Source organism: Suncus etruscus, chromosome 1, assembly GCF_024139225.1.
Source record: "Suncus etruscus isolate mSunEtr1 chromosome 1, mSunEtr1.pri.cur, whole genome shotgun sequence".
NCBI lineage: Eukaryota > Metazoa > Chordata > Mammalia > Eulipotyphla > Soricidae > Suncus > Suncus etruscus.
Genome location: NC_064848.1, coordinates 153,188,210 through 153,208,054, shown reverse-complemented (window position 1 = coordinate 153,208,054; position 19,845 = coordinate 153,188,210). Strand labels below are relative to the sequence as shown.

The 19,845-nt window shown below is 48.0% G+C and overlaps 1 protein-coding gene across 1 annotated transcript; it reads left to right on the top strand.

Moving 5' to 3' along the window:
• The first annotated feature begins 1,731 nt into the window (after window positions 1-1,731).
• Window positions 1,732-19,727, top strand: PLD2 (phospholipase D2). The gene is made up of 25 exons (XM_049775991.1): window positions 1,732-1,836; window positions 2,313-2,425; window positions 2,510-2,640; window positions 2,726-2,868; window positions 3,473-3,578; window positions 3,657-3,722; window positions 3,844-3,902; window positions 4,036-4,128; window positions 4,218-4,370; window positions 5,336-5,485; window positions 10,450-10,533; window positions 10,694-10,772; window positions 11,427-11,537; window positions 11,713-11,883; window positions 14,274-14,400; window positions 14,561-14,679; window positions 14,767-14,880; window positions 15,010-15,114; window positions 15,322-15,410; window positions 15,515-15,628; window positions 15,797-15,846; window positions 16,111-16,245; window positions 16,486-16,639; window positions 18,578-18,692; window positions 18,934-19,727. Exons 2-25 carry the CDS (start codon window positions 2,314-2,316, stop codon window positions 19,156-19,158), a joined length of 2,805 nt encoding a protein of 934 aa, XP_049631948.1. The 5' UTR covers window positions 1,732-1,836; window position 2,313; the 3' UTR covers window positions 19,159-19,727.
• Window positions 19,728-19,845: the final 118 nt, after the last annotated feature.

Genomic DNA, 19,845 nt, shown 5'->3' with positions numbered 1-19,845 from the left:
TCTCTCCTACCCTGAAGTTTATTTTGTTTTTTAAAGATGACATTTAAAAAATACAAAGAAAAGGTGTGTGTGTGTGTGTGTGTGTGTGTGTGTGTGTGTGTGTGTGGCATTTGTTGTTTGCATAGGTACAGCAAAATATGGGGAAAATAGAAAGGAAAAACCTTTGGCCTAAAAACAGGGAGACCTTTTTTTTTTTGGGTTACACACGGCAGTGCTCAGGGGTTACTCCTGGCTCTATACTCAGAAATCACTCCTGTCACGCTCAGGGGACCATATGGGATGCCGGGATTCGAACCACCGACCTTTTGCATGCAAAGCAAACGCCTTACCTCCATGCTATTTCTCCGGCCCCCATGGGAGACCTTTTCCATGAAGTATTCTGGCATAAGACCAAATCTAGGCTCCAGGCATACTAGGTTGTCCAACCCCCAAAGTCTCTCTCTGTCGTCCCAGTAATTGCTCTTCACAATCACGGTCGTTGCTGTCAGGTTTCTGTAGTTAGAGATCCTGGTTTCTGTAGAGATCCTATGTCAAAGTCAGGGTGATGCAGAGCGTCTTCTGGTTTCATCTCACCATTAGGTGGCAGTGCAGAGACTCCTGCCCTGAAAGCCGGTTGTTGCTGTTAACCAAGTCGTCAGATTATCATATGAACTCTGAAGTATGTTGATGGCAGGCAGCAGTAGTGCCTTCCCTGATAGAAGTCCGATTGCTAGTGCTGTTTTCATAGATGGGTTCCAAGATTCAGGAGTGTGATATGGTCCCTTGAATGCTAGTAGAAAGCAAGGATTATTCCTGAGCACAGCCAGGAGTGACCCATATGCTCCCCATCAAGAGGTAAAAAACTCTACTTTATCTTTTAAAAGTGAAATATTTTGGGCCAGAAGATAGCTTAAGGGGCTATGCTTTTTCATGCAGACGTCATAGATTGGATCCCAGGCATTGCATGACCTGGAGCACGGCAGGAAATAGTTCCCGGCATTGCAATAGTTCCCAGCACTGCAGGGTGTGGCCAATGGGGGGGGGAGGCGGGAAGTAAAATGTTTTGTCTTTTCGAACTTACAGTTTGGACAGAAGAGAGAGAGAGCTCATGATGAACACCCTTTGAATGCAGAGGTTGAGGGTTCCAGCCCCCCCTACACTGTCTCATGATCCCTTTGAGGAATCTGTCACACCGTGGGTGTGGCGCTAAAAAAAAAAAAAAAAAAAAGCCAACCTAGAGTTTAGTTTTTCCTGTTTCTCTACAGTAAAGTCGCAGAGAACAGGTTCCAGCAAGTGAGCAAAATGGTGACTGAATGGGGAAACCGTTTTGGGGCCTACATTGACTTCTTGGGCCACCGCTCGTCCCTTCCATTGGCCAGGCCCAAGCAGGCTCGGCCCAGCCTGGTTCTCAGCAAGGTCCAGCAAGGGTCTGGCAGCGAGTCCCCGCAGAGGAAGCTCCTCTGGGCTGCGGGCGATCGCTGAGCTAAGGAAAGAGCAAGGCGGGCGTCGAGCGCCCACATGGCCTTGGCCGGGCACTCTCGGACCCACCGGGCGACACGGGCAGACGACAGGCAGGCAGGCAGGCAGGCAGGCAGGCAGACAGACAGACAGACAGACAGACCGGCCGGCCCGTAGCCCAGAGCCGCGCCAAGGCGACCGTGGACGGCGGGGGCGGGACAGGGCGGACGGGAGCCGTGTCCCACCCCCGGGCAGGCCCCGAACATCCGCTCCGCCCGCCGGCCAGGCCCGCCCGGCCCGCTGGGGTGTCGGCTCCGGCTCCGGCTCCGGCTCCCGCTCCCTCCGCCCGGCGCCAGCTGCTGCGAAGAGCCCGCGCCGCCCGCCCGCTCCGGCCGCCGGGTGAGGGGCTGCGAGGGTCGCCCGAAGGTTCCGGGGTGGAAATGGGGCGGGGACGGCTCAGCCAGGCCGCCTGCCCAGATTTCGGGTGTCCCGGCCCGGCGGGAAGCGGCCCACTTCCTCGTCCCAGCCTGGACCCCTTTCCCGACCGCTGGGCCGGCCTGAGTCGGGGTGCCTCTGGGCCCCGGCAACGCCCCCGGGCTCCTCTTCGGGCTCCTGCCGGGCCCACTTCGAGGCCACTCAGGCCTCCGAGCTGTCCTCGGCGCTCTGGTTAAGGCGCCCGGTGACGGGACAGGTTGTAAGCTGCGACCCAGTTTGGAGGAGGAGGAGGCGGGCTGGCCTCCTAGTTGAAGGGAGGGGAGGCAGGTCAGATGGGACCCGGAGCCTGAGGAGTGTGGGAGACAAGGAACATGGGATGGGGTGAACTAAGGCGCTTCTCGAGGCAGATCCTCCTCTCTGAGGGTGCCCCACATTCCTAGGATGACGGCCACCTCCGAGAGCCTCTTCTCTTCTGGGGACGACGACCTGGACTCCAGCCAGTTACAGATGGAACCCGATGAGGTGGACACTCTGAAGGAGGGAGAGGACCCAGGTACCCAGGGAGGGTCGCCCTCAGAAGTAATGAGGGGGTCAGATGTCCTGGGAGCTGCGTATTTCCACTTTTCTTTCCTTCTAGCTGACCGGATGCACCCCTTTCTGGCCATCTACAACATTCAGCCTCTGAAAACACACCCTATGGTGTTTGCCCCTGGAGTCCCTGTCACAGCCCAGGTGGTGGGCACCGAAAGATACACGAGTGGATCCAAGGTGACCTAGCTGGAAGGGTTCAGGAAGGGGACCTGGAACCCAACAGGGTTCATTCATTCATTCATTCCTTTCTGCCTTCTTCCAGGTGGGAACATGCACTCTGTATTCTGTCCAATTGACTCATGGTGACTTTACCTGGACAACCAAGAAGAAATTTCGCCACTTCCAGGAACTGCATCGGGATCTTCTGAGACACAAACTCTTGATGAGTCTACTCCCTTTGGCTCGGTGAGGGCCACCAGGCTCTTCCTATGGAAGGCAGGTGCCCCTCACCCTGCAGCAGTGTGGGCTGCCACCAGCTTAGCCTCTATCATTTCCTTTTCCTTTTCTCCCTAGCACCTTTCTCCAAACTCTGACCAAGAGCTCAATTTAGTTTCCTGGAACCCTTAAACCTTTTCTGCTTATGCTCAGTGTAACCTTAGCAGCCTCCCCTCTATTTGGGAGGGAATTTGATCTTTGAGCCATACCCAGCAGTCCTTGGAGTTCATGTGGTGCCAGGGATCCAACAGAATTTCACTCTATGTACTTTTTCCTACTCTCCTCTTTTTTAAGGGAATCATGGGGGGGTGGGTGCATCAGGTAGTACTCAAGGTTACTTCTGGCTCTGCTCTCAGTGATTACTCCTGGTGGTGCTCAGAGGTGTACTGAGAATTGAGCCTGGGTTGGCTGCATCCAAGGCAAATGCCTTACCTGCTGTGCTGTAAGGGAAGAGGGCTGTCATGCTGCCAGCATAGATCTCCTTCCTAAGTTGAAGCCTGCATTTCCAGTGCTCCAGGAACCCAAAGACCCAGCCTCTGGCTCTTACTTGGTCCTCACCCTGTCCCTTCCACAGCTTTGCCATCCCCTATTCTCCAGATCAAGATGCACCCAACACAGAGATACCATCTCTCCCCCGAACAAGTCCTGAGGGCTCCTCTAGGCACACATCCAGCAAGCAGGTTTGTGCAGACACCAGGGTTCTGGGAAGGTGGGCAAATGACTCTGGTTTCATCTGTTTTCTTCCATCCCTACTTCAGAAATACCTGGAAAATTACCTCAACCACCTCTTGACCATGTCTTTCTACCGAAACTACCATGCCATGGTAAGGTTTACAGAGATAAGAGGGTAAGCATACCCCCACAAGACTGACCTCTGTCTGAGTCAGTCTAGTTCAAGGGGTTGAAAAACAGGCCTCTTCCGCTGAACCTTTATCTCCTCTACAGACAGAGTTCTTGGAAGTCAGTCAGCTGTCCTTTATCCCAGATCTTGGCTGCAAAGGACTGTGAGTGTCTGACACTCTTCACCTGGTTATTTGCAGACATCGGGCTCTTGCTGCCTGAAATGGGAAAGGCAGTACAGATTGGATGTGGGGATGGATTCCTTATCTAGCATCTTTTTCTGATTTTTCTCCCCAGGGAGGGAGTGATCCGGAAGCGCTCAGGCGGCCACCGTGTTCCTGGCTTCACCTGCTGTGGCCGAGACCAAGTTTGTTATCGCTGGTCCAAGAGGTAACATATAACATCGAGCAGTAGGGTGATGGGTGGGGATGAGGAAGGAGATCTCACAGGAAGGATCAGACAGAGTCCTTCTGTTCCAGGTGGTTGGTGGTGAAGGATTCCTTTCTGCTGTACATGTGCCTCGAGACAGGTGTCATCTCATTTGTTCAGCTCTTTGACCCTGGTTTCGAGGTACAGGTTGGAAAAAAGAACACAGAGGCACGGTATGGGGTCCGGATCGACACCTCTCACAGGTATAGCCTCCTGGTATAGCTAACCAAGAGCTCTAAAGAAAGTTGAATAAAAGAAGTCATTGGCAGAAAGGAAGACATAATCCACTGAGTCTGAGTCTGGCCAGGATCTGGAATCAGACATTTGGGATTACTTTTAGAACCTGGCCTCAGAGAGTGTTTAATATAAGCTTGAACCATTTTTTTTGGGGGGGGGGGTGGGCCCTACCCAGAGATTCTCAGGGGTTACTTCTGGGTGTATCAGAAATAGCTCCTGGCAAGCTCAGGGGACCATATGGGATGCCGGGAATCAAACCAGGGTCTGTCCTGGGTTGGCCGAGTACAAGGCAAATGCCCTTTCGCTGTGCTATCACTCTGGTCCCATCTTTTTTTTTTTTTTTTGGTTTTTGGGCCACACCCGGCGGTGCTCAGGGGTTACTCCTGGCTGTCTGCTCAGAAATAGCTCCTGGCAGGCACGGGGGACCATATGGGACACCGGGATTCGAACCAACCACCTTTGGTCCTGGATTGGCTGTTTGCAAGGCAAACGCCGCTGTGCTATCTCTCCGGGCCCACTGGTCCCATCTTGAACCATTTTAAAAGGTGGTTTAAAGCCACACCTGGAAGTGTTTAAAGGCTACTCCTGGCTCTGTGCTTAGGAATCATGACTGGCAATCCTTGGGGATCAAACCAAGGTTGGCAGCATACAAGACAAGTACCCCTGCACTACTCTGGCCCCAAGGGGGATAGATTCTTGATGTTAGGGAAAAAATGCTGCTCCTTTTATCATGTATTCACTAACAAACCTAAGTGCCAGAAACTGACAAAAACAGATATGTGCTCTGCCTATAGTTCCTATGGAGTCACTATGGCATTTGGGGCTAAGGGAGGAAGTAGGAAAGAAGTGACAGCTAACGTAGGAGAGATTTCTATGCAAGGTCAGAGTTCTGGGGGTTGAGGATTGTCTTCATTCTCATTGTTCTGTCCAGATCCCTTATTCTCAAATGCAGCAGCTACCGACAGGCACTGTGGTGGGGTCAGGAGATCACTGAGCTGGCTCAGGGCCCTGGCAAAGATTTCTTACAGTTTCACCGGCATGACAGCTATGCCCCACCCCGGCCTAGAACCCTGGCTCGATGGTAAGACACTCACATCCCTTCTGAACTTGTCTGTGAACTTGACTCACTTGGTGTTTTGGAAGAATCCTTAATTCTGCTCTCTTCTAAATCTTTTTGATCTCGGTTAACCCTCTTTCTTTGACTTCTTAAATCGCCTCCCCCATCTCTCTGATGCTCCACTAAAATTTCTAATCCCCAAAATCAGTTAAGTCCATTGACCCTGACTTATCTGACCTGCCATAACTTGTTTTACCATATAGACCCTCTCAGTTTTTTATGATATCAAATCTTTGATTTATTCATTTAATAAATATTTTCCAAGTACCTACTAGTGCCACACTTAGTGACTTAAGTGAGACACAGTCCAGCAGACATTTAGTCACAAAACTATGGTTGTAAATAATTGGATCAGATTCAAAGGAAGAGTAATGTTCCCAGAAAGTGAAGATGAGATCTAACTTTCAGAAGGCAGCTAGTTACCTGAGGTTCAATATAACAAAATAAAGAAAATGATGGAGGCATAACTAGAGAGAGGCCAGCAAGATAGCATGGCAGTAAAGCGTTTGCCTTGCATGCCGAAGGTCAGCGGTTCAAATCCCGGTATCCCATATGGTCCCTTGAGCCTGCCAAGGGCGATTTCTGAGCATAGAGCCAGGAGTAACCCCTGAGCACTGCTGGGTATGACCCAAAAACAAACAAACAAAAAAAAAAAAGAAAAGAAAGAAAATAGCCTAGAGAGTTTGGGAACCTCCTGGAACTGATCTCTCTGCAGTGTGAGGAGGAGCCAGGAGTTAGCAGAGCCTATTAGTGCCCTAGTGCTAAGCTGAGCCAGTTGAACTTTTTCATACTGAGGGGAGTCTTGGAAGGGAAATTTTTTCTTGGAGGGGATGTTGAGGTATTTTTGTTTGTTTTGGGGGACACACCTGGAAAAACTCAGTGTTACTCCTGGCTCTGCACTGGGAAGTACTCTTGGTGGTGCTTGGAATGCCGAAGATCAAACTCAGGTGGGATGGGCTTCATGCAAGGCAAATAAATACCCTTTTTGCTGTCTTTTGACATTAGCCCCTGAGATTTTGTTTGAAGCATAAGACTATTAACAGCTTATTACACTTTGAGGTACTTACTAGGTGTCCAAAATTCTTCTCAGCATTGTTAACTTGAGATTTCTTTATTGCATCTAACTGAGATACTGCTGGTCTAGCTCCATTTAACAGATAAGAAAACTGAGGCAGGGACAAGTTAGATAAATTGCCCAAAGCTACACACCTTGCAAACAATGGAACTTGGATTCTAGTCTAAGTTGTCTGGACCATGCCTGTTTTCTCCCTTTTCTCATAACAGCCCCTCAGCTAGAAAGGGTGCACATTCCCACTGAGCCTCATCTCCAAACCTCAGGGTTTTTGTTTGGTTGGTTGGTTGTTTTTTGTTTGTTTTTGGGTCACACCCAGCAGCACTCAGGAGTTAATCCTGGCTCTACGCTCAGAAATCGCTCCTGGCAGGCTCGGGGAACCAAATGTCCTTCTGCATGCAAGGCAAATACCCTAACTCCATGCTATCTTTCCGGCCCCCAAACCTCAGGTTTTTTTTTTTTTTTTTTTTTTTTTTTTTTTTTTTTTTTTTTTTTTTTGGTTTTTGGGCCACACCCGTTTGATGCTCAGGGGTTACTCCTGGCTATGTGCTCAGAAATCGCCCCTGGCTTGGGGGAACCATATGGGACGCCGGGGGATCGAACCGCGGTCCTTCCTTGGCTAGCGCTTGCAAGGCAGACACCTTACCTCCAGCGCCACCTACCCGGCCCCAAACCTCAGGTTTTAATCACCTTATTAGACTGTTAGTTTTTTAAGAGGAAAAAAATGCATTAAATAAAAAGTTAACTGAAGAGCTCTTCAGCCCAGTCTGTCATTTCCCTACATTCCCTCCCACAATCCCATTTCTCTCTCTAGCAGTGCTTAGGGCTTATTTCTGGCTCTGTGCTCAGGGATCACTCCTGGCAGGGATCTGGGAGAACATATGTGATACTAGTGATCAAACTCAGGTCAGCTATTGCAAGACAAGTGTTCTACCCTCTATACTATCTCTTCAAAACCCCCTGGCAATAGTTTGATATTTATCCTCCCAGATATTTTTCTGCATATTTATATAATTAATTTCTTACTAATTTTAATTTTTGGGAGCCCACAGCCAGGAGTGCTTTGGGCTTACTCCTGGCTCTGTGCTTAGGAGACCGACCATATGTGGTATCAGGGATCGAACCCTGGGTTGGCTGTACAAGGCAAGCTCTTTTTTTTTTTTTTTGGTTTTTGGGCCACACCCGGCGGTGCTCAGGGGTTACTCCTGGCTGTCTGCTCAGAAATAGCTTCCTGGCAGGCACAGGGGACCATATGGGACACCGGGATTCGAACCAACCACCTTTGGTCCTGGATCGGCTGCTTGCAAGGCAAACACCACTGTGCTATCTCTCCAGGCCCAAGGCAAGCTCTTTAACTGTTATACTATCTGGTCCTTTTTTATTTATTTATTTATTTATTTATTTATTTATTTATTTATTTTTATTTTGAGGGTTTTTTTCCCCCTTTGGTCACACTCAGCAGTGCTCAGGGGCTACCCCTGACTTTAGGCTTAGGAATCACCCTGGTACTGCTCAAGGAACCATATGCAATGCAAGGGATGGAACTGGGGTCAGCTGCCTGTAAGGCAAGTTGCCTTAACCTCTATGCTATCTCTTCATCCTACTTGAAAAATTTATTTTAATTTTGGGGCCACACTTGATAGCACTCGGGGGCTAATTCTGACTCAGTGCTGGGGATAGCTTCTAGAGGTGCTTAGGGACCGTGCTGTGCTGGATATTGAACTCAGACCTCTGGCATACAAAGCCTGTGTCCTAGTCCATTGAGTGATCTCCCTGTTCTTTCATACATATTTTCATATGCACTTATACTACTTTGTTTACTATAAATAAAATAGCTCTCACCTGTGACTTCTCCCTTCCCTTCCCCCAAATACATGTTAGAGATTAGATAGTTTTACTCTTTTTTTTTTTTTTTTTTTTTTTTTTTTTTTTGGTTTTTGGGCCACACCCGGCGGTGCTCAGGGGTTACTCCTGGCTGTCTGCTCAGAAATAGCTCCTGGCAGGCACGGGGGACCATATGGGACACCGGGATTTGAACCAACCACCTTAGGTCCTGGATCGGCTGCTTGCAAGGTAAACACCATTGTGCTATCTCTCCGGGCCCTAGTTTTACTCTTATAAACAATGCTACAACAAATAGTCTTTACCTGAGCAGGGCCGGAGATATTGTACAACCAGTATAACTGGTAAGAAGTTATCAATCAACCCTGGTTCTATCCTCAGCACTGAATATAGCCCTTTATGCCTTCAAGGAGACATCCCTGAGAACAGAGCTAGGAATAAATCCTGAATTCAGCTGGGTATTGTCCAAAATCCCAAACAAACAAATTTTATGACCAATGTATTTGATATGACTATTCTTAGAAAGAGAATACTGGGGGACGGGCGGTGGCGCTGGAGGTAAGGTGCCTGCCTTACCTGCGCTAGCCTAGGAGACGGACCGCGGTTCGATCCCCCGGCGTCCCATATGGTCCCCCAAGCCAGGAGCGACTTCTGAGCGCATAGCCAGGAGTAACCCCTGAGCGTTACCGGGTGTGGCCCAAAAACCAAAAAAAAAAAAAAAAGAAAGAGAATACTGTGTGCATTTAATGATATCAAAGGGTATATGTATTTTTGATATTTTGATAGATACTGACATCTACTTCCATAACATGAAAATATACACTCTCCCATCTGCTAACAATGTTTTAGATTTTTGTTTTTGCTTTTGGAGTGACATCTTGGAGTGTGTAGGAGTTACTCCGGGTGGGCTTAGGGGAGCATATGGTATGCTGGGAATTGATCTGGGCCAGGCTGTGTGCAAGGCAAGTGCCTTCCCAACTAAACTATCACTATAGACCCAAATATGCTAATAATGATACTAAAATGATTCTAATTTTTTCCACTCTACGGAAATTATTTTTTGGGATTTAGGCCATACCAACAGCATTCAGGACTTAGTCCTGGCTCTGTACTTAGGAATAATTACTGGCAGGCTCAGGAGAACAGATGGGTGATGAGGATTGAACCCAGTTGGCTGTGTGCAAGGCAAGCACCCTACCTGCTATATTATGGCTCTAACCCTCGCTTTTATGCATTTAAAAAATGCTATTTTGTTTTGATACAGTTGCCTTGTTTACTATTAAATATCTTTCCAATTACTTTTTGTCCATTATTCAGTTGACTTAGGTATCTTACTGATTTGTCAGAATTTTTTATGTAAAAGATATTCTCCTAATATTTTAATCATTTTCATATAAAGTCTTTTGGGTGGGTTTGGTTCCTGGCTGTACTTGGGGATGCTGCATGCAAGCAAGTGCATTACTGACCGTTTCATCTCTCTAGCCTCTAAATGTTTTTTATTAAATGGGGGGCAGAGTCCACACTTAGCAGTGCTTAGAGCTTAATTCCTGGATCTGCATTCAGGGATCACTTCTGCCAGGGCTCAGGAAACAATATGCTATGCTCGAAATTGAACCCAGGTCATCTGTACAAGGCAAGCACCTCCCCACTGTGCTGTCACTCTAGATCTAGTTTCAAGCTCATACTGGTTAATTTATTCCTCTTTGATATATCTAATATATAATTATTTTATCATTTGTTTTGGGTTGTGGATTGGGTCATACTTGACTTCTCAGGACTTATCCATGGCCCTGGACTCAGGAATCACTTCTGCTAGGGCTTGGAGATCTAACTGGTTGGCCTTGTGCAAAGCAAGCACTTTAAATTTGGGCTCCCTATCTGATACTTTCTGACCTTCTAATCATTCTATGACCCTGCTCTCATCTCTGATCCATGATTATCATCTGGTCTTCACTCTCCAGAGCTTTCTGTCTTCTGACTTCCCTGATATCCTTGGCTTGGCCTCCCCTCCCAGGTTTGTGAATGGGGCAGGCTATTTTGCTGCAGTGGCAGATGCCATCCTTCGAGCTCAAGAGGAGATTTTCATCACAGATTGGTGGTGAGTGAGTTGGGGAGCTTTCTGGGGAAAATCTTAGGGAAGAAGGGACAAAATAGTTCCTATGTAGATCAGCCTATGGGTCAGAAGAGGCAGTAAAAGGGGAGGCTTGGCTGATGGTTTGGGTTTTAGCTTGCTTCTTACTCCTTGCTCTGAATCCCAGGTTGAGTCCTGAGGTATACCTGAAGCGTCCAGCCCATTCAGATGACTGGAGACTGGACATTATGCTCAAAAAGAAGGCGGTGAGAGTGATCAGTGGAAGGAAAGTGTGATGGGTGCCTTAGTGTAGGTTAGAATGCAGTGAGGGGAATACAAGGATTATGAAACTTCAGGAGGAGAAATCATGTTCATCTCACTCAATGTCTGACAGACATTGCATCCTCCTGACCCCACTCCTTTGCTTTATGAACTGGAACCTCCCTCTCCAAACTTCTCACCCACCTGATAGAAACTTTCTTCCAGGGCCCCTGGTACTTTATTGTGTTACTTGTGAATATACATATCTCTGATTAATTTCATGAGTTCTACAACTAGGGAGAATATCTGCCATATTTGGACACATAGTATTGATGGAAAGGAGTAAAAATACATAGATAATGGAAAAGCATAAAGGTGGAAAGATGTGAGATTGGAAAGTCAGGTCTTTTGGAAGGGATAGATGGATAATATTTGATAGTGTAATGAATAATTAGCCTGGAAGGTGGATGGTTAGTAATGAAACTTAGGTGTTGATGGATGAGTGGATGAGCAGATAGATGACATTCAATCTAGTTTTGCTGTGAGCATCAAAACAGGGTGTAGTGTCAGCGCTGAGGATCTTCAGGCAGAATGGAAGGACACAGGAATTCTGAGCATGGGAAAAGGCATTAAGATCTGATTTCCTCACTCAACACTAGGAGGAGGGTGTCCGTATATCTATACTGCTGTTTAAAGAAGTGGAGTTGGCCTTGGGCATCAATAGTGGCTACAGCAAAAGGACCCTGATGATGCTGCACCCCAACATAAAGGTGATTCAGCCTTCAGACCCCCCCCACCACTACAGCTATCCTTGCTACACCCCCAAATTCCCTCAAATCTCTTCCTCTCCTTGAATAGCTCTTACTGTATTTTTTCATTACCAATGTGCCTCCCATTTTTGCTCACCAAAGCTCACCCTCATGAACTCCTCCATATCTGCTCTAGGTGATGCGTCACCCAGACTATGTGACACTATGGGCCCATCATGAAAAGCTCCTAGTGGTAGACCAAATAGTGGCCTTCTTAGGTGGGCTGGACCTTGCCTATGGCCGCTGGGATGACCTGCACTACCGACTGACTGATCTTGGGAAGTCTTCTGAATCAGTTTCCCCACAGGTAATTTTCTGTGACCTTCCTGAACACCCCAAACTCAGCTCACCTAGGTCTACAGCCTTTCTCAACCTTGCCTTTCCCTTACAATCATTCCAAGTGCTTCTTATCCTCACACTTTTTGAACCCTCTGTGAATTCATCATGAAGATGAATTAATGTTGGTGGAGGTCCTGGGGTGACTTATACGAAGTAGGGAGGAGAGAGGTGGTAGCCCTGAGCAAGCAAGGAATCTACTGCTTTCTCTTTCTCTGCCTCTGTCACCTAGGGAAGTTGCTGAGGAGATCTTTCATGTGGGCCTTGCTCTGGCAAGGAAAACAAAGTTAGTCTTAGATCTTGCCCAGGTTTTTTGGGTCCATCGCCTTCCCTAATAGGAAAGAATTTCAGGAGAATAGTGAAGTAAAAACAGATTTTATTTGGAGATACTGAGGAAGGGGGGAAGGATAAGAAATAAAGGGCCCGGAGAGATAGCACAGCGGCCGTTTGCCTTGCAAGCAGCCGATCCAGGACCAAAGGTGGTTGGTTCGAATCCCGGTGTCCCATATGGTCCCCCGTGCCTGCCAGGAGCTATTTCTGAGCAGACAGCCAGGAGTAAACCCTGAGCACTGCCGGGTGTGGCCCAAAAACCAAAAAAAAAAAAAAAAAAAAAGAAATAAAGAATGGGGCCAGAGCAATAGCACAGTGAGCAGGATGTTTGCCCTGCATGCGGCAGTTTTAGAACCAACCCAAGTTCAGAGTTCTGGATTTGATCCTCTGCATCCCTTGGTCCTCTGAGCCTGCCAGGAGAAATTTCTTTTTTTTTTTTTTGGTTTTTGGGCCACACCCGGTAACGCTCAGGGGTTATTCCTGGCTATGCGCTCAGAAGTTGCTCCTGGCTGGGGGGACCATATGGACGCCGGGGGATCGAACTGTGGTCCGTCCAAGGCTAGCGCAGGAAAGGCAGGCACCTTACCTCTTGCGCCACCGCCCGGCCCACCAGGAGCAATTTCTAAGCACAGAGCCTGAGTGCCACTGGGTGTGACCCAAAAAAACAAAAAGATAGGGCCGGAGTGATAGCACAGCGGTAGGGTATTTGCCTTGCATACAGACAACCTGGGACGAACCGGAGTTTGATCGCTGGCATCCCATATGATCCCTCGAGCCTGCCAGGAGTGATTTCTGAGTGCAGAGCCACGAGTGACACAAAAAACAAAAACAAAACAAAACAAAAATGGAATATCAAATTCTGTTTCAGGGGCCAGAGCGGTGGTGCCGCGGTAGGGTGTTTGCCTTGCACGTAGCTAGACCCAGGTCCCCCGGCATCCCAGATGGTCCCCCAAGCCAGGAACAACCCCTGTGCATCATCGGTGTGGCCCAAAAACAAACAAACAAAAAAAAGTTTTAGGGACCTGAACGGTGGCGCAAGTGGTAAGGCAGCTGCCTTGCACTTGCTAGCCTCTGACAGACTCTGACAGATGTGGTTTGATCCCCCAGCATCCCATATGGTCTCCCAAGCCAGGAGCAATTTCTGAGCACATAGCCAGGAGTAACCCTTGAGCATCACAGGGTGTGCCCCAAAACAAAAAAAAAGTTTTAGAGGGAGACCTGAACATTCTCTCTTCCGTTTTCATTCTTTTATTTTTTAATCTATAGTATACATATTTTTAAAATGCCATCACTATGAAATTACAAAGTTATTTATGATTAAATTTCAAGCTTACTTTTTTTTTTATTCTGGAGTTGAGGAAGCCATACCCAGCAGTGCTTAAGGGTTATTTATTCCTGACTCTATACTCAGAGATCACTCCTACTGGAGACCATATGCGATCAAACTCAGTTAGCTGCATGTCAGGCAAATGCTCTACTTGCTGTGCTATTATATTACTCCAGCCACTATGCTCAGGGATTACACCCTTCAGGTGGGCTGAAGAGTGCTTGGGATCAAATCCAGGTCAGTCGCATGCAAGGCATGTGCCTTGTTCACTGTATTATCTCTCCCTCCCCTCTGTTTTATTCTTTTTGCTTGTTTGAGTTTGTTTGTATGTTTCTTTTACTGTGCTATCTCTCAGACTCCTCCTCCCCCCTCCTTTTCATTCTTGTCCATATGTTTGTCTCACTGTCACACTCTTTCAGAATTTGTTTTCTCTTTGACCCTAGTTTTTTTGTTTGTTTGTTTTTTGGTTTTTGGGTCACACCCGGCGGTGCTTAGGGGTTACTCCTGGCTGTCTGCTCAGAAATAGCTCCTGGCAGGCACGGGGGACCATATGGGACACCGGGATTCGAACCAACCACCTTTGGTCCTGGATCGGCTGCTTGCAAGGCAAATGCCGCTGTGCTATCTCTCCGGGCCCAGACCCTAGCTTTATAAGACCCCCATTTGACCTCTCTGCCCCTGGTTTATGTGTGTTCTCCATACAGTCTCCCACCTCCTGCTCAGACCCTGTATCTTCCCTGGATCTCTCTAATAACCAGTGCTTCTGGCTGGGCAAGGACTATAGCAATCTTATCACTAAGGACTGGGTGCAACTGGATCGTCCTTTTGAAGGTGAGAGACCCCCTTCTCCAAATCCCAAAATCTGGGAGCAGGGACATAAACTGGGCTGAGACAGAATGGGATGATGGAGGTTTCCTTCTCCTTTTTCATGCCCCATGTATCCCCAGCAGGTCATCCCTGACCTCTCTCCTGATATCCCCGGGACCCTCAGATTTTATTGACAGGGAGACCATGCCCCGGATGCCATGGCGAGATGTTGGAGTGGTAGTGCATGGACCCTCTGCCCGCGACCTTGCCCGGCACTTCATCCAGCGCTGGAACTTCACAAAGGTACTCACTCTCTCCTAGAGTGGGTTGAAGATTGGAAAGAGCCAAGGGTAGTCATCACCTCCTACTGACTGCCTTCCCTCACCTCAGACTACCAAGGCCAAGTACAAGTCATCTGCATACCCGTACATGTTGCCCAAGTCCATCAGCACTGCACATCATCTCCCTTTCACGCTCCCAGGTGGGCAGTGTGCCACTGTACAGGTAAGGCTTTTGGTTTCCATCTGGTTGTTTCCCCTTCACCTTCAACAGAATGCCCTGGCCTACTCCCCTGACCTAAGTCAGGATCTACTGCTCCCTGGGTTAAGTACATCATATTTGCCTTCCTTCTAGGTCTTACGGTCAGTGGACCGCTGGTCAGCGGGCACTCTGGAAAACTCCATCCTCAATGCTTACTTGCATACCATCAGGGAGAGCCAGCACTTCCTCTACATTGAGGTCTGGTGATGTTGGGGCCAGAGAGGAGTATATAGGGACTGTACATGGAGGAGGACTTCAGATGTTAGTGGGATCATTGGAGGCTGGAAGAGAGCAGAAGCTGAGACCAGAGCCTAGAACCTGGTTCCTGTAGGGGGTTGACAGTAGAGAACTAAAAGCAGAGGCTGGGGCCTAGCTATTGATGGCTGCTTTGGGTTCCTATTCCAGAATCAGTTCTTCATTAGCTGCTCAGATGGGCGAACAGTTCTGAACAAGGTGGGCGATGAAATTGTGGACAGAATCCTCAAGGCCCACAAGTAAGTTGGACTGGCCAGAGGGTGGAAATATGGGCATGCTTTGAGCCCAACCAGAGGGGTTATGCTCCAGAGCAGGTCACACCTCTCACCTAGCTCCTCCTCAGACAGGGCCAGTGCTTCCGAGTCTATGTGCTTTTGCCCCTGCTCCCTGGTTTTGAGGGGGACATCTCTACTGGTGGTGGCAATTCCATCCAGGCCATTTTGCACTATACTTACAGGTGAGTTCTCATCCTGCATACAGACTCCAGTTATTGGCCCCATTCCATGGTGCCCCTTCCTCATTATTCTGATTCTTTTCTCTCAGAAGTTTGAGTTTTGCCTCCTTTTTTTCATCCCTCTCTTCCTCCCTTCCACCAGCACTAGCCTCTCTTACTCTTTTTTTTTAGAACATTATGTCGTGGGGAATATTCAATCCTACATCGCCTCAAAGCAGCCAGTGAGTGTCACGGGGCCTGGGAGTTTAAGACCTGACCTCTAAGAAGAGGGAATTAAGGGGTTGCAGACCTGGGGTTGGAGGGAAGGAGTCTGTCATTCTTGCATGCCACAGGGGCTCTTGCCCTGAGAACACAGGGCATCTTTCCTTCAGGGAGAACAATAGCAACTGGGCTTCACAGGGTTTATGAAGTGAAGAGGTTGACAGAGTATAAGTGGGTAGGAGGACTCCACCCCTAATTCTTTCTTCCACATCTGTTATGTACAGTGGGGACAGCATGGCGAGACTATATGTCCATCTGTGGGCTTCGCACACATGGAGAGCTGGCTGGACACCCAGTCTCTGAGCTCATCTATATTCACAGCAAGATGCTGATTGCAGATGACCGGACAGTCATTATTGGTCAGTGCAAGATCTGGGCCTCAGAAGTGAGAGGAGGAGGATGGGGTATGGGAAAAATTAAGAGAAATAGAATGAGTGGAATGCAGACTGAGCCTGCAGCTGAAGACCCATGGCAGAAAGGGCAGGGGGGAAGTGAATATCAAAGAAAGTATGTTGCCCCAAGACTGGGATTTTAGCAGAAGTGATGGGATGAGAGCACCCATGACCCAGACAGACATATGTGTTCCACACCCACTGCAGGCTCTGCAAACATCAATGACCGGAGCTTGCTGGGGAAGCGCGATAGTGAGCTGGCCGTGCTGATTGAGGACACAGAAATGGAGCCATCCCTCATGGATGGTGTGGAGTATCAGGCGGGCAGATTTGCCTTGAGTTTGCGGAAGCACTGTTTCAGGTAGAGCTAGAATGGAGGAGGGCAGATGGAAAAAGGGTTTTGTCAGAGTGACCTGAGATTCCTTTTCAACCATGGGACATATGACCTCCTGTGGGTCCTGAATATCCTGAAATATCACAGAATATTTCAAGGGGATCACAGGTCAAAATAATTGGGGCCGGAGAGATAGCATGGTGGTAGGGCATTTGCCTTGCAAGCAGAAGGACGGTGATTCGAATCCTGGCATCCCATATGGTGCCCTGAGCCTGCCAGGAGCGATTTCTGAGCGTAGAGTCAGGAGTAATCCCTGAGCGCTGCTGGGTGTGACCTAAAAAGAAAAGTGTAATTGGAGGCTATAGCACAAGATTAGGTGGCTAATTCATAGGATAAAGGGCTACAGAAAGAAAAGAAGGTTGGAAGGGACCACAATCAAAACAAGGTCGAAAAGCCAAAGTAATATAACATGTAGGGTGTTTTCCTTGCATGAAGCTGGCTGGGGTTCAGGTTCATCCCCAGCATCCCATATGGTTCCCCTGAGCTCACCAGCAGTGACCCCTGAGAACTGCCAGGTGTGGCCCAAATTAAAATTAAAAAAAAGCAAAACAACAATGTTGAGAATCAAGGGCTTAGAGATATATTTGATTTCTCAGTGTATAGACTAATTCCATGCAAAGTAACAAAAAAGTATGGATATAAAAGATGTAAAATGTAAGATTTTGTTTTGTTTTGGTTTGTTTTTTTGGGCCACACTCGGTGGCACACAGGGGTTACTCCTGGCTATGAGTTCAGAAATCGCTCCTGGCTTGGGGGAACATATGGGACTCCAGGGAATCAAACCACAGTCTGTTCTAGGCTAGCGCCGACAAGGCAGATGCCTTACCATTCCGCACCACCGCTCTGGCACCAAAATATAAGAAAAAAAAATTTTTTTTTTGGTTTTTGGGTCACACCCGGCAGCGCGCAGGAGTTACTCCCGGCTCTATGCTCAGAAATCACTCCTGGCAGGCTCGGGGGACCATATAGGATGCCGGGATTCGAACCACCATCCTTCTGCATGCAAAGCAAATGCCCTACCTCCATGCTATCTCTCCAGCCCAAGAAATATTTTTTAAAATATTACAAAATAGGGGCCAAAGCGATAGCATACTAGTTATGGTGTGTGCCTTGCACTTGGCCAACCCAAGTTTGATCCTCAGCCCTATTTCGATCCTTGACATCATACATGTTCACCAAAGCCTGCCAGGAATGATTTCTGAGCAGAGCCAGAAGTAACAATGCCTGAGCACTGCCAGATGTGGTCACCAAAAACAATATTGCCAAATAATTTTTTTTTTTGGTGGGAGGGTACATTTACTGCTGCTCAGGGATTACTCTTGACTCAGAAATAATATGTGATGTCAGGGATTTAACTAGACGGGGTGAGAAGGGGTGAACAGACTCCCAAAGGCTCACAGTAAGGTGGACTGGCTGTAAGGGTAGAAACTGAGCATGATTTCAGCCCAAGTAGAGGTATTGTGCTTTGGTACAGGCTAGACATTAAACTCCATACTCTTTCTCTGTCCCTTTCACATTAGTTTGCTTCACATACTTCGCAGTACACCAGCAATAATAAAGCTTGTGGTGCTAGGAATCCTCAATGGCAGTGCTGCCAGGATCAACCTTGCCATGTAGCAGTGCCAGAAATCAAACTCTTGGCCTTATGCTTGCAAAACTGGGCTCCTCCAGAAGTGTGTGTGTGTTCCAGGATTGAACCCAGGGCCTCACACTTTGCCACTAAACCACACCCACTACTTTATTATTCTGTTTTACTACTTAATATTATATGCTATTTAATATTATATTTAATAATAATAACTAATATTTAATAGTCTTTGAATGACCTGGGGAGGCACACATAATTTTTATATTAGTTTTCTAATGATTTTAACTTTCCCCTGCATGGATTTCTTTCTCCTGCAGTGTGATTCTAGGGGCAGATGCCCAACCCAACTTGGATCTTCGAGACCCCATCTGTGATGACTTTTTCCAATTGTGGCAAGACACAGCTGAGAATAATGCTAATATCTATGAGCAGGTGAGCTTTGAGTTGATCTGACCTGGGAGGGATTTTAGATTCTCTTGTTCTCAACCAGATATGATGGTCTACTAGACTCTGGTGGAGATAGGGGAAGAATCTCAGTGGATTCAGTGAGTCAGGGCATTAAGGGGAGGGAAAGGAAGTAGGGATGTTCAGTCCAGTTAGGTTTGGACTTTTAAGAGACTATCCCTGAAACCCTTATTGTTTTCTCTGCCCCCTCTCTCCTCTCACTCCACAGATCTTTCGTTGCCTACCATCCAATGCCACACGCTCCCTCCGGGTTCTCCGGGAATATGTAGCTGTGGAGCCCCTAGCCACAGTCAGCCCTTCCTTGGCACAGTCTGAGCTCAGTCATGTCAAGGGCCATCTGGTTCACTTCCCTCTCAAGTTCCTGGAGGATGAGTCTTTGCTGCCTCCCCTGGGGAGTAAAGAGGGTGTGATGCCTCTGGAAGTGTGGACATAGTGCTGGCTCCAATTCTCTAGCTGCTGGGCTTCACAGCGCCTGGCTCCCTGCTTCATAAGCCTGAGGACTGAGGGCAGTGCTCTCTGAGACCTAGGAGGCAGCCAGCCTTGAAGAAGCCTGGAGAAGTCACCAAGGACCTGTTCTCAAGAAGTAGCCAAAAAGGACAGTCCCAACCTTGGTCTTGGAGGCAAAAGGGTCCCAGAGATGTTTCTCTTCCTTGCTTCCTAATTCAAACCACTGCTACAGAGAGGCATCGCTGCTGCCAGGACATCTGGACTAAATCTCTGTTTCACAAGGAGAGAGCTCTGCTCTGAATGGAACAGCTCTCCCTTCTTTTCCAGTTCTTCCTTCCTCTTCTGCTCTGAGATTCCCCTCCCTACCCATGTGTCTCTCCCAGCCTGTTGCTGCCAGGGTGGAGAGAAGGCTGTTGCCAGTTTCGTCTTCAGACCCTACAGTGGGGGAGAGGAAATGGGGGGCTGTGCACACTAATTCTCCTCAAAAACCTGCTAACAGACACTAACTTTGTATCAGTTCAACAAATGTTTTATAGATAAAAACATAGCAAAGGCCTTTGTCTCTTCTATTGAGCTGAGTCCTCCCACCTGTGCATAGTGCCATGTTCATTCACCTCTCCACACTATCTAGACTCTGCTATCTATCTAGCTCTATTCTCCAGCTGCAAGGAGG

Bases quoted from the DNA above. Each gene is read 5' to 3' on its own strand.
- PLD2 (XM_049775991.1), top strand. From the start codon at position 2,314: ATGACGGCCACCTCCGAGAGCCTCTTCTCTTCTGGGGACGACGACCTG. The intron at 2,426-2,509 runs GTACCCAGGGAG...CTTTCCTTCTAG, and splicing joins GAAGGAGGGAGAGGACCCAG to CTGACCGGATGCACCCCTTT. The intron at 2,641-2,725 runs GTGACCTAGCTG...GCCTTCTTCCAG, and splicing joins GATACACGAGTGGATCCAAG to GTGGGAACATGCACTCTGTA.